Genomic DNA, 14,087 nt, shown 5'->3' with positions numbered 1-14,087 from the left:
GCAACTGGCGATGATCCCAGCTGAAAAGCTGGAAAAGAAACAAAACTGGTTGGTCTTTGTTCAGTGCATCTCAAAAATGAGCTGAGATATTGCGATATCTGTTTGTGTAATGAATTCTGAGCTATGGGTGAATTGATATAACTGAGCAAATTGATGTAACTTGGGATCAAAAAGTGGCTACTGTCAAAGCTGCTTGTTTGTGGCACTCCTGAGGGCCCAAATCAGTACTACCACCTGTGTAAGGGGAAATGCTGGTAAATGAGAAGAGTGATCAGAGCAGGTGCATGGTACATATGTGCTATCTAAGGTTTTTAACACCTTTGAAGTGAAAAACAGTGGAAAACATAAGTATCTGTAAGCTGACCCTAAACTTAAGATGATCTACATAACCACATAGGCTTTTTTTTCCCTGGCTAAACTGACCTTTTGGCTTTGTAAGCCTATCTCATTAAGGAGGGCTGGTCAGTCAGAGTTAGAAATACCAGATCCTGGTCTCTGTCTGGCTCAGACTTTATGGCATGATTGAGGAATGCATTTACAAAACATGATGTAAAATGATCAAGGCAAAGAGAGACCTAATAAAAACAAAATCTCTGATGCAGTGGCATGAAAACTGAGCAACAACTTGACTGAGCAATTGCTTCCTGGTAGTGCTATGGGATTCCCAGCATGGCATCTAAAGGTTATGTTTTGTTGTTTTTGAACTCTTCTTGCAAATGCTGCTGTTAACCACTATGGGGGCTATTACAGCTTCCTGCCATTGCTTGCAATTGCATTGAGAAAGATGGCCACGCTCTTGCAGCTATGTCAAGCCCTACTTAAGTCTGATTTACCTAAGGCCCTTACCATGCTGAAGGACTGAACTGTCCTTTCCTGGTACTGCAGAGACATGAGGAGAAGCAAAGTTCTGCAGCTCATCTGACCAATGCTAGAAGACAGGACAAAGTACAGAAGGTTGCCTCTTTTTCAGATAGTTCCATTTAATAAGGCCTCAGTTTGTGTTAGCTTGAGTTATACTATGTAGTGGGCTGAGACTAAGCAATATGAGTGTCTGGCTGGTCCTGTTCATGTGGACTTTTGGCATGAGAGAAAAGAGGGAATTTGCCAGCTTTTGATATGCATCTTTCCATGTAAATGTGGCTTAACAGATCCATAGCGTTTAATTTAATTGGGAATGACTTCTAGCACTGACAGTGATGTTTTACTTCCTGACTTTTTGTGGTCCATGAATATCACCTAGGGTGGAAGAAGAGTAGTTGTCCAGTGCTGATGTCTGATATCTCATGCTGTGATTAGCACAGTGTAGTATGTGGTAGTTGGAAGATTTAAGGGAGGCAGTAAGAGAAGTGGGTTTCTAATAGAAAAAACAAAGTAATGATCAGAGGATTCAAATCTGGCCCAACAGGTTTGAAAACACTTCAGAATGCAACTAGTAAGTTGAGGGAAAACTAACTCCCTAAGAACACTTTACAGGCTCAATCCTGCAAATGTTTCCTGCCTGAAACTCTAGTTGGCTTGTGTGATTGAACTTGAGATTGCTTCTTAACCTATTCCAGGGTGAAGACACATGTCTTTCTCCCTCCATAGGTTTCACAATCCCAAAGAAAATGTGAAACATAAGTCTTTTTCAGTGGTTTAAATCGTTTTCACGCTTGATGCCAGAAAGTTGGGATAACGTTGGGTGGTGATGAAACTGACTTCTCACATGTTTTTGGCACCAACAGAAATGGTTGGCTGTGTTTCAGGAGCTCTGGTGCGTCTTTTAGTACCACGGCACCAGATTTATACCCTTTCTTCTAAATAATTAAAACCTATATTAAATAAGGGGGTTGGGGCTACCTCCCATCTGGAAGATTGTAGTGGAAAACAATGTAAAGGAGGCTGGTAGAACAAGATGTTGGGGTTTTGTTGTCTTTGAAACAGCTTGGGCAGAATTGCCCAGCTTAGAGTCTAGGTGAAGAGGCCCTTGGCATCCATGGTAGAGAGCAATGCTGATTCTTCAGCTGCTCTTTCTAAAGTAGTGACCCTATCTGAGAGATCCCCAATGCTGTTTAGTTTGAGTTGTCAGAAGATGAGAGCTCTCGTTTCTCTTGGAGAAATTCCTCTTGCTGGAAATACTAGGCCAAAGGGATTTCCTGGGTGTATGTGAGGACTGAATTTGGCAGGAAGGTGTGGAAATGTACAATTTACAGTATATATGTAATGCGTATTATAAATCATATTAGTACAGTCAGCTGTTGAATATATGCTATTTGCACGTATGTACAGAGCATTTATTTAGGTTGTTTTGTGGCTGGCATGGAACACAGTGATGGGATGAGGGGAGTCTAATCTTTCTTTGTATGTTTAAGATGGATGTTACACAGTGGCCCTGTAGGTTACAATCTTGTAAGTCCCTTTACTTATCAGGTGTGCCAAAGGTACCATCTGGTGCCTCCTAGCAGGACACATGATTACTTCGGTTACTAGCAGAAGAAGTTGGATCAGACTTAGAGATTACTTCCAAGGGGCTGTTACAAAGAACTATGTTCCATGGCTTTCAATTGCTATACAAATAAACATTGGATTAGTACAGTGAAAAGCAAGTTTAAAAACCTTCACTGTACATACTCACTTTCTCTAATGTGTTATAATGGTGTTGATTATTAAACTTGGAAGCTTTGTTAGGTGATATCTTTGCCTTCACTCTTCTTTTATGCCAGAAAAGGAGTGGGAAGGGCGTACAAACTTTAAAAACAATTGGTTGCAAGCAGATGAAGGCTGTTCTGGGGCTGAAACTGTCTTCTGAAGATATTCTTGCCAGTCCTGGTGTATGGTATCAGTGTAGTGCAAGCAAGGCAGATTCCTAATGCTCTGACCTGTGGAGTCTACTGTTACTTTGTCAGGGACTTTGTCTTGTGTTACTTATTCTAGGTATGGTTTAAAAGGTATTTGGTCCTCATACTAAAAAAATGTGAATGGCTCTGCAAGAATGATGCACGTAGCCAGTCTCCTGTTTGTGGACAATGTCATCTCTCTGCAGAGATGCCAGTTAATAACAATATAATCTTAATTTAAATGTAATTTTAGCCGTCAATTAGAAGTGTGGTTATGAAAACATTTATGTTAATAGGGTTTATTTGTTCTCATGTGAACTGAACATGGCTGTACATCTTGATGCTTCCAGCTGGAGTAGTGTTCTAGTTGAAGGGAGAGAAAGAAGTGGAAGGACAGGTGTTGACAAGACACTTGGGACATGTATAGTGCTTTGCATAATGATGTTTCTGAATGTTATTGCATAATAAAAGATAAATATGAAAAGCAGATGAAGTTCTTAATTGATCATGTTCAATCTACATAATACACAATGTTCACTTTTCCTCATGTTGTGAATAATGACTGCAGGGAAACCATCTGGGGTAAGACTGGGTTAATAAAAATGGGTAAGACAACAAACTGATATCCTTTTTCATTTTCTTCTGTTGTGGACAGGTTGGGTATATTCAAATTGGATCAGAGCACATGTTAATACAACCAGTGAATACATCAGAGACCTCATTTAGCGGAAAAGAACATTTCATCAGACGTAGACGATCCACAAAATCAAGCCATTCTTTGAAGTCACACGTTCCTGATGAGCACTGCAAGGTTGTAGCAGGTGAGCTTGAAGTAGCTCAAGAGAACAGCCATGTTTATGCATTTCTAACTGTTGTTCTGCTGTGTATGTCTCTATTTTGTAATTCAAGTGTTGTGACTACTGGAAGTAGTGAATAATAGCGTGTGCTAATGAATACCTCTGCTACTTCAGGTAGAAAGAGCCACATCACAGCTATAGTTAGGATAAATGCCGTAACATTCAATTGGTGAGGAGATAAACTATAACTTATGCTTTAACTGTGTGATGTAGGTATTGCTCAGGAAGGAATTGACAATGTTTTTAGCAAAGACCTGTGTCTTGAAGCTGAAGTCAGTTGTGAGGGGTGCTTTTTCATCTCAGCTTTTCACTGGAGTTGTGACACTGCAGAGATGTAGGTGTGGACAGATGATGATTCTTGCATTTCAGTATGACAGTGTCATGGAAGTAACTGAAATGACACTTAATCAGAAGTATTTTTTGTGTGTGTGTGAAGATTATATCTGGGAATCCACTTAACAGGACAAAAAGTTATCTGGAGAGGAAAAGAGTTGAACAGTTCCTCTCACCCTTTCCTTTTCAGCTTCTTGTATGCCATCGTTTCTACTTCTGTCTAGAAGAACACGCTATCCATGTTAGAATACATCAGGTTGCATTGTCAGCTGGGCAGACTTCTTAATTATTTTAGTTTTCTATCTGTCTTTCAGCTACTTCCAGTTAAGGTCACAGAAGGCTCTTAGTATGTGCCAGTCAATTGCTGAAAGTCTGGTTGCATTCTCATGCAGCTGTTTTGCACCCTTTTCACCACCATCTAGGTGGGTTGTATACATAGGGCATTTGTAATGAACTCTACAAAGTCACTTCTTTACATTCTTTTCATTTTATTCTTCCTCTGTCCCATTATCTCATCAGTATTTCAGCTTCTGTCTTCTGCCGAATGGACTGTGTGCTAAATAAAGGCAGCATGTTAAGATAAGTGTTACCTTCTACTGGGCTATTATAGGGACAAAATAGGAAGCAGAAATGACAGGTAAAATCTGTGAGTATGGAACAATACTCATTGTATTGTACTCATTGGTCATAAGCAATCCCTGTGGTTAAATGTACAAGGAAATGGCAGCAGCAGGAAGAACGAGAAGCTTTATTTTTAATTGGCAAAAGTAACAGAAGGAAAAGTGTGGAAGAACTGAGTGGAATAGGCAATCATGAGCTTAATACAGTTTGCTTTTTGTATCTGACTGGAGTTGGATAGCATGTGCTTTGCTGACTCTTGTGCAAGAACAGGATGGCTTTAGGTGAGGAGAGACATGCACACACCGGCCCCACATCACACAGGAGTTTGTAAAAGAGCACCAAAGAGAACTTGGATCCCTTGGGTGCTGGTTCTTTGCATTAACTGCAAGCTGGTTGGGCTAAAAGGGGAACAAAGTGCTCAGCTGCAACACAGTGGGAGTACTGCTTGCTTATGCAAACAGCCACTGCTTCAAGTAGCTGTGTTGTAAAATAATGAAATTGCTCATGGGCTTTGCCACTTAAGGGCAGACTCTTGAATGTTTTTCATTGTTGCGGGGAAGAAATGTAAGTCATGGCTGTTAATAGGTTTAGCACATTAACGACCTAATTGACTCCTGTCTGGTTTGGATTAACTTTTGTGCACAAGACTTTAGAAACGAGAAAAAGTTAATCCTCTCTGACACACAAAAGGTCTATTTGTAATGAAGTTGTGTGCCGATGGTGATCTTGGGGCTCACTTCCAGAGTTTTTCCTGGAAAAGGGTGTTTTCAAAGCCACAGAATTGCCACACTTGAGCATTTCCATTCTTTACCTGTTTTTCTTGAATTTCTGGAACAGGTAAGAATCACCTTTAAAGATTTTTTTTTTGTAATTCATCAGCGTGTAGTATGATGTGGAGTTGTTTGGGATTCAACCAAAATGAATGAGTCGTGTGCTGTATATTCAAATGGGTTATTGAACGTGTGAGAATTTAAACAGAACTAGCAGAACTCAATGGCAAAATTTGTTGTCAGGAGAGGTGGTGGTGGTCCTATGATATCTAAATTTAAGTGATTGAGGGGAAAAAGCCTGGTGATACAGTAACTTGTGTGAGTATTTGGAGGAAATAGTTGAGGAAAGCAAAATGAGCTTAACCAGGAAGTGCTATGTGTCAGCACTAGGGGAGAGTGCAGAGCACAGCTTTCCAAAAGCATTCTCCTTGTATTTTCTTCATAGACCCAAGTGATGGGAGAAGAAAGCTGAAATAAGCAGTCCCTTGGGGCTAGGTAATGCTGGCAGTCTGGTTTGATAAATGGTTGTTAAAATCTCTGAAATAACTCCTTTATTTTAAATGGCATGACGTGTCCTACAACGCTAGAATTTTTTAGAGCTGTGGGAGAATTTTGCAGGAGTTAAATTTCCCCTGGTATAATCTGTATAGGAGGATTAAAGTGTCTGTTGTCAGAAGTGGAAAGGCACTTAAAGTCATGCATGACTGGATCTCTGAGATCTGAAGCTGAAAGTGGCTATTAATGGGTTAAAAATCCCCGGTCTGTTGATTCAGGGCTGATATTTTAATTCTTTTGTTTAAATTCTGAAGTGCTCAAGCAGCAAAGAATGGGTCGTAGGCCAGGTGGCATTGTTAGTCATATGATATGTGTATCTGTAGTATTTTTATCACCTGTCATACAGCAAGAGGAAGACTTCAAGTCGCAATGCATGTTTTTGCACAGGCATGAACATGAGCCCCTGTGAGGCAAACAGAAAATCCATTAAAAGATTTCCAGGTGCATATGCTGTGAGGGGGAAGGAAGGGAAGGTTGGGTTTCATTAGCTCTGAAGCATGGCGTCATTAGAAACATGGGAAATAGCTTTGCACCACTGATGTGAAGGGTTCTTCTAGAGGTGATAACCAAAGAATATGGGCTGAATTTGGGGAACAAATAGGTCATAACATGCTGTTCTTTTTTTTTTTTTTAAATGATCTTGACAACTCTTGTTAAAGGCCTTGTACTGGTGATCTTTCTGGAAAGAAAGTGGAGTTGCAGGGAGTTCTGACTATAGGCTTTAGTTTGGGTTATCAGGAACTTCTGGGTCCATCTGATCCAACCATGCTGTTATAGTAGAACCACCTCAAGCAGGTTGCCCAGGACCACGCACTGGAGATCTTCAAAGATCTCCAAGGAGGGAGACTCCACAAACTCCCTGGTAACCTCATCTGATCTGGTCATATATTTTACACGTTCCCTGTGCCTTCAAAGTCTAAGTAAAAATTATGTTGTGTTTTCTTTTTTTTTTTTTTTTTTACTGAGGGAAAATATCTAAAGATGGAGTTAAACCATGATACGAAAGCCTAGGAATCTCTTGTAACTGTGTCATAAAATTTTGTTTCTTTGGGAAAAGTAAGTTCTGTTGTAACTTTTCCAGAAGTCTCCAGTGATGCATTAAAGTCCCTTTACATAGAAGGGATTTGATATAAAATACAGCCCATGAGTATGAGAGAGAGCAGCTTGTCTTAGGAGGGTAGGTTGTTATTTCATGTTTATGGTGTAGACCTCATAAATTACTCTTAAATGCGAACTTGCTCTAAACCCCCTTTTGTCATTTTGAATGAACCAGTTTTTGTTTAATACAAATGTGCTGCCTGGAGAGAAGTTAATAGAGGAAAATAAACACAGGAAGATCAACATTTTAATTCAGAAAATAACAATGCATTGCTTCTCTATCTAGTTATTTTGCAAACTGTTTTAACAATTGATCAAAGCTGGCAAGAATTTAAGCGCTAGTATGCAGGTATCAAATATGGGGAATGGTTTCCCTGAACAGGTATAAATCCTAAACACATGTTACTGCTATGTTGCGTTTCCCCATCTTTAATCATTGTCTCTTAGATGTGTTTTCTCTGCAGGTTTGACTTGGCCTGAAACAGCAGTTGTTATGGCCAAAAAACACGTGCGCTAAAAATAGAGAGATGTAATGTAACCTGTGTTAGTCCATATTAGGAAGCATATGTTGAAGAATTAAAGCAAGGATTTCAACAATGCAGAAGATGTAATGTGATTAAGTGTCTGCAAGTATTGATGTATTCTCTGTATCAGAAATTAGGTGCTTCAGCACGTTACCCATGGGAGTATGTCTTGAGTGGGTAAATCCTTTGTTTTCTCCATGGCTGACAAACATGACAAGCCTTTTGGAGGGGCGGGCTCCAGGCTCTTCTTTGTCTACTGTTAAGGTGCAAAAAAGATGCACGAGTATCTGTAGTTAATGGATTTCTTCCTTCTCCAGAGCAGCTGCTGAAGTAGAATGTACTGCTCCTTCACTTGATTCCTGATAACAATGAATGCTAGTTTCCACTGGAACTTGATGATATCTAAACTGGTGGGTGCTAATGAGCTGAAGTGTCTGATGTATACCATCCTTTTCTCAGGATGTTTATGGCTATTCCAGTGGTCATTTTGGCTAGGAAGGCAGACAGGTGGCTCCAGGCAGACTAAGATGCATTGCTTACCTTTTAGCTGTCTTCATTTTTTCCGTATTGTCATAAATCATAGCTCAGGCTTGGAGCCAAGAGTTGGGAGTTGGAACTCTGCTGGCTCTGCTTCCTGCTGTTTTTTGACTTGCGACCTTCAGCAGATCTCTTGGGATCTTACATGTGGAAACAACTATGTGTTGGGCACCTACATGTTTGTGTGGCCAAGATGCGAACACCTTGTGGAAGGTTTTGCCTCCATTCAAAATACTAAGCTTCCTTTGAGGTAGTTTGTAATTCTGAATCATCATAGTATGTGTCCTAAACTGAGTATCCAAGACTGAAAGCACTAAAAATTAAAGATTGTTTGGACTACTGCCTCTAACCTCTAACTCTCAAACACCTTCTTTATTTAAAGATTAGATCTACTAAGTCTGAGCTGGCTGTGGTACTGTGAGGCTTTGGCTCTGACAAGTTGCTCCTTGAACTGGCAGTTTCTTTCTGTGATCTGTTCCCCATGTAGTTTGACACGTGTATATGTAAGGGATTAAAAATAACTATTACACTGTTTTTCACTTCAGTTTGACCTGCAGAGCCAACACATTTATTGGAGATAAACTGCATTCTTTACTGGCTTTTGCATATTGCCAGAAACAAATTGTCTGGTGTCTGAGGAGGTCTGCGCTACCTCTCTCAAGGTGTAGGTGTAATAGTGAGGCCAGGCTGTAAGTGTGGAGCTCCTGGTTTGATAAAGTCTCTCTGGACTCTTTCACCTTCAGTAGAAGTGGTTGGAGTTCAGCTGCCATACTTCATGGATTGGTAGGGTTGAAAGTTATGAAAACATTCTTTATAAACCAAGCACATTTTCTAAAGACTCGTTAAAACAAAATAAACCTGGAGGCCAGTGATGCCGTTTTTCACGGCATAACTGCAGCCAAGTGTTTTGTAGTCTCGAAAGCCCTTGAAGGGGATCAAGACAAGACTGTGCTTTGATTGGTTTCAGATCTGCTAAGTTTAAGTGATCAAAACTGAGGGCTCTGAGTTCACTCTTACTTATATCAGCCACTGTCATTTGGATCTTAATTATATTTGTGTTACAGGATCTTCCCCCATGGCCCCAGGCAAGTTGGGACCTTTGTGTCTGTCACAAGCAAAGGAAATCAATTCTGCTTCAGAGTACAACTAGTAACAGAGCAGATCAAATATAGGAGGAGGAACCGAGCCACAGAGGCTAAGAGGGAGTGACAGAGCAGGTATTTCCATTCCCACTTTAATAGTCTTACCATTAAACTATGCTCAATGTGCCTGCTTTGTGTAACATTAGGTTGTTTTCTGTCTTACAAGCAAGTCCTTGCTTCTAGTTGGATGAAGAGCCTACAAGGGTGTGCTTTTAAAAAGAGATGAGTGTACATAGTTAAGGAGGTGGCAGTTTCTGAAGCCCTGCTGACAAGTTGATCCAGTGAGCTGGTAGAGGTCATAATGCCTCTCCTGTGCTATACTGACCTTTCATGAAAGGCAAAGTCCTGACATGTTGATGACTATGTTTTGCAGAAGAATAAAGCTTTAACCAATGTGTCTCAGCCACAGGCTAGTTTCAGTAACAATCCTTGTAATAAAATCTCCCTGATGTTTTGGATGGAACACAGAGTTCATGGTTTCTGTCTCAAATTCTTGTTTGCTGATGTGCCAGAAAAATAGTCATGAATTTGTGATTTGCTATGGAAGTGGTCACATGAAGAAAACTAATGTTTTTGGGAGGTGGATTAGGGAGCAAGTGATCATTCTACTATGCAGTGATGGTTTTTGTTTGTTTTTTCCTACTTGCTGATGCGTGCTTTTGTCTGCCATTCTATTCAGAAAGAAATTGGGAGCATATAATCATTTTGTGGTGCAGGGCCTTAAAAATAGAGAGGAGGTCTGAGGCTGTGTTACAGTTAGCTGTAATTATAATGAGCAACCATTTCTGTTTCTTGAACTTCAGATATCCTGCTGACACCAGTTAACTGTTGTAAACCTTCAGTCCCAAGTTTTTAGTGGGTACATAGAAGTCCAGTGCAGAGGGACAGTGTTTGCAATAAGCGGTCACTGGTGAAGGAGGCTGCATGTTCCTGTGGGTGGAAGTAGATTGGGGTGTGCTGGCTGTTCCTGCAACATCCCTGGTGTCTGTTCTTAGTTCCCTTCTTCAGTTCTTGTTGGTGTCCGCTGAGAAGTGAGTGCCATAAGGAAGGTGTCAAGGAATCAACTGTGTCAAGCAAGGCCCTTACAGCTGAAGTGTGGTTTCTTTATATATTTATATTTTTTTCCTTCAGGAGATCAGTGTTTTGAAAAGAACCTCTCTGTTGTTGTATGGATGAAAACTGCAGTCCCAGCAGGGCTTTTGGTGTGTAATCAGAAAAGGTCATTTGGGGTGGTTGCTTTGGAGTTGTACACCTGTTGGGTTGCCATAAGAAGCACTTGGATGTAAGAAGCTTTCTATTGAGGCCCCAAAATAGCTCTGTTGCCCTTATCATGAGAATAGGGGCTACATATACATTTATTTACTTTTTTTTCCTGTACTGAGGAATATTTCAAAGACTGCTGGACTACTGAAGGTGATAAGATCATGTTACTCTGCAGGTGATTAGTAATGGGGAGGGTAGGAGCCTGTAAGGAAAAGCCAGCTGATGATCTTGTGTGTTTTTTGTATGCATTTCATGCTGAGGATCCAGTGGTGTACCTCTCTTCTCCCATCAGCTAACAGTCCTGAATTCTGTGTAATTTTTGGCCAGATAGTCTATGTAATACACTGTCAAAGTGACAGGTAAAAGAGAATGTCACTTGGGCCTAGTCACGCACAGCATAGATGTGCTGTGCTGTAGATTGGCTGTTTCAGCTGTTATTTCACATGAATTTGTCTGAGCTCTTAAGCAGGGAATACCTGACTCCTAAAATAGCACACGGTTTGGTTATGTATGCTCCCCTCAATGTAAACTCCTCTGACAGCCCGCTGCCCATGTTTTATGGCCTCTCATGCCTTCACAATAACACTTAACATCTGTGCCACAAAATTTGTAACATCAATTTGTTCAAATAACGAATCCACCAAGCATTTAATCCTTGTTTTAATGGCTGATGTTTATTTTAGTTTGGGGTTTTGTATACTCGTGGAGGGTTTCTCTGCCCATATTCCATAAATCACAGAGGGCAGGAGGGAGACTTCTCTTTGTGCTGGTTTGTTTCTGAAGTGAGACTCTAGAGATTCTTTTATATTATTATTTTTGATACTTCTATACAGCTCACTTATCTCAGGTATGAGTTTAATATGTTTTTTTTGTTGTTGTTTTTGCTGTTTCTGATCTTCTATTCCTCTTCAGATATCTCCGATACAGAAGGCATGTATCTCTTGGTGCTGTTTCTGACTGTTCATCTATGAAATAAGTAGTTTTGTGTTGTCTGTGTGTTTGATTTTACTGAAAAATTGTTGGGAGGCAGGAAGATGCAAATAGAAACCACTCAGAAAGTAGCTTTCTGTGAATGCAGAAATGACAAGGCTAAAGAAAAGTTACCTTACAGAGAATATGCAAACTTGAAAGAAGAAAACAGAAAGAGTGGGCTTGCATTTGAGTAGTTTGCTTTGCTTTGCTATACCTCCTAATTAATGTATTACTAATGACTGCCTGAGCTCTTGGTTGGCTCCTTTGAGTCCACTGTGCTTTGCCTGTTTAAGTTCTCAGTAAGCTTGTGGTTAGAGACTGCTAGGGAGAGAATGAGGGTAAGAGTCCAGATTCTTGATGTTAGGTCACTTTGGCTGTGTTTCTAACTGAGCCTGTGGGGTGGTAGTTTTCCACACACAACTTCTAATCCCTGCCACCCAGTGGAAAGCAGCCAATCCACAATTTCAAGTAAAACTCACGAAGGGATGGAGTCCAGAGGCTTTGTGTGAACTGAGACTTCCCAGCAATTTGCCAGAGGTACCTTTGCTTCTGCTTTCCAGAAATCACACATCAGAGTTTCATACAGCTGCTTTGTCCAAAGAGGAGCTGAGCAGAATGGTCAAAGCTTTGCCAGTTCCCTCATCTGCCTCTGGAGGAGGGACAGTGCCAGGCAGTTGCATGGCAAGTGACCATGGCATGACCTTCTCTCTGCAGTATGTAAGTTGCAGTCTAGTACAGTGGCTTTCTTACTGACAAAGTGGCTTCTTTTCAAAGGTAAATTTTTGAAGTGGAAACCATGAAGGCTCTAAATTTTTCTTCAATTAAAGCAGTTTTCATTACATATTCAGGGTCAGGCTGAGACTTATTTGAATGAAGGCCTAGACCCTTGTAAGAGCAAGATGTCTAGAGGTAAGAGATTTATACCAGCTGAAAACAGCAGAGAGTTACCAAAGCAAGAGTTTGATGCAGGAATCTCTGCTGCTTCCAAGAAGGTTCTCATTGGCAGCAGCAAGACCCAGAAAGTTAGTGGTCTTACTGGAATGATCTTCTCTGAGTTCCAAATCCACTCCACACCACCCATTATTTAAATGATAACCCTGAAAATCCTGCAGCGAAAGATGCGGTTCTGCAGATGGAGGGAGGTATGGGCCCATGAATGGAATGGAACACAATGAACAACAACAAAAAAACAAGGAAAACAAGGATGGGGGCTATTTCACAGAATCTGAAGTCATCTCTGTTTCATATCCAGCAAATCAAAGATGCGCTCACCTTTTGTTTTTTGTAGTTTCCATTTTTTACTTTTTTGCCTTTCTTGAGCACTTAGAAATACACAGATTTCCTGTTCTGAGGCAGCTTTGTCTGCAGTCCTTGTGAAAAGAAGCCTTGAAACTTGGTAATTTTAATCTTTGATTCTAGCTCCCATTATTTATGAGCACCTCAGGATTTTATTTTTTTTTCCTCTTGTCGAGAGGCTCCTGCCTGTTTTCTGACCCAGGGGGGAATATTTCCAAACCCTTTTTCAAAAGTCTGAAGTCAGGATTTCATAGTTGTTGTGTCAGTTTAAAATATATACCAAGTGTTGACAGCTGATGCCTTGGGCACAAACACACGTACAGAGCAATGCTGACATGACTGCTAGACAACTGAGAAAAGGGATGGAATGGGTGTCTGCAAATGTGCCTATTGACAAGTGAGAAAATGGGATGAAAAGACAGAGTCCATTTCATCTGGGCTTTGGGAGACCTAGAACTGGTAGAATTGATCACCTTGAATGCAAGGACATCTGGGAAACTGGATCTGGAAGTTAGAGCATTTACCAGGTTGGGAAATTCAAGAATTGTGCAAGGGAGCTGGTAAATAGGCTGTGGGGTCACTGACCTTAAATCAGTGCCCCTTGTAGGGTGCTGCTTACTAAGAGAAGGTCTCAAAATAAGTCTGCAGAAAACTAAAAAGGGACTTACTGCTTTGGAAGGCAGGATGTGTAATGAGAGGTGTCAGACCATCCGGAATGCTCTGTCATGTGTCACTTTTGTATTGTCTGTTACCTTTATGGTGTTTTGGGATCTTTTATTTGTTCTGCTCCCTTTTTTACTGGAAGAAATTGCTGCTAGCACCAGTATCTTATCCATAGCACACTGCAGGCTGAGCAATAAGCAGATATAATTTCCGTGAACCTTGGCAGTTTGTATTTTTCTGTAAAATACATTTGTTTTAATGACTTCATTTGCTTTTCTTTCTTTTTACAATTGAAAACATGAATATGTTTCTTGTGACTGAAGTGGGTAGATTCAGTTTCAGATCTGAACTTGATTTCTCCATTGTGTGTATCTCAGCATCTTTGCATAGCTGCCTTTGAGCTGTGAAACGCATTTCACCTTTCAGTTTAAAACAGGGCAACTTACTAATGTATAAATCTCTCGTTTTGGAGGAGAGGAGGTTTAACTTAACTGATGTGTTTTAATTTTTGTGCTAGCAGCAGATGACTAATGCTTTATTTTGCAGTCCTTAGCATGGTTTGTACTAACACGTTCTTATAATGTAGAATCAATAAGGATCAGCTAGTTTAGGGGTTCCCTGCTTTAGGTATTTGTGTCAT

At 40.5% G+C, this 14,087-nt stretch overlaps 1 protein-coding gene across 3 annotated transcripts in view; it reads left to right on the top strand.

Annotated features, from left to right (window-relative positions):
- The window catches only part of ADAMTS17 (ADAM metallopeptidase with thrombospondin type 1 motif 17), a 145,209-nt gene that overhangs the window by 1,754 nt on the left and 129,368 nt on the right, over nt 1-14,087 (top strand). For 2 of the 3 annotated variants that reach the window (XM_015873158.2, XM_015873159.2), the window contains exon 3: nt 3,472-3,637. In XM_015873158.2, coding sequence (XP_015728644.2) covers nt 3,472-3,637 — 166 coding nt within the window. Of the gene's footprint in view, nt 1-3,471; nt 3,638-9,175; nt 9,329-14,087 lie in introns of those variants that run through there. The other variant, XM_032446811.1, reaches the window with a different exon arrangement.

Source organism: Coturnix japonica, chromosome 10, assembly GCF_001577835.2.
Source record: "Coturnix japonica isolate 7356 chromosome 10, Coturnix japonica 2.1, whole genome shotgun sequence".
Taxonomy (NCBI): domain Eukaryota; kingdom Metazoa; phylum Chordata; class Aves; order Galliformes; family Phasianidae; genus Coturnix; species Coturnix japonica.
Note: the sequence above shows the minus strand (reverse complement) of the source record. Positions and strands in the feature narration are given on the sequence as shown.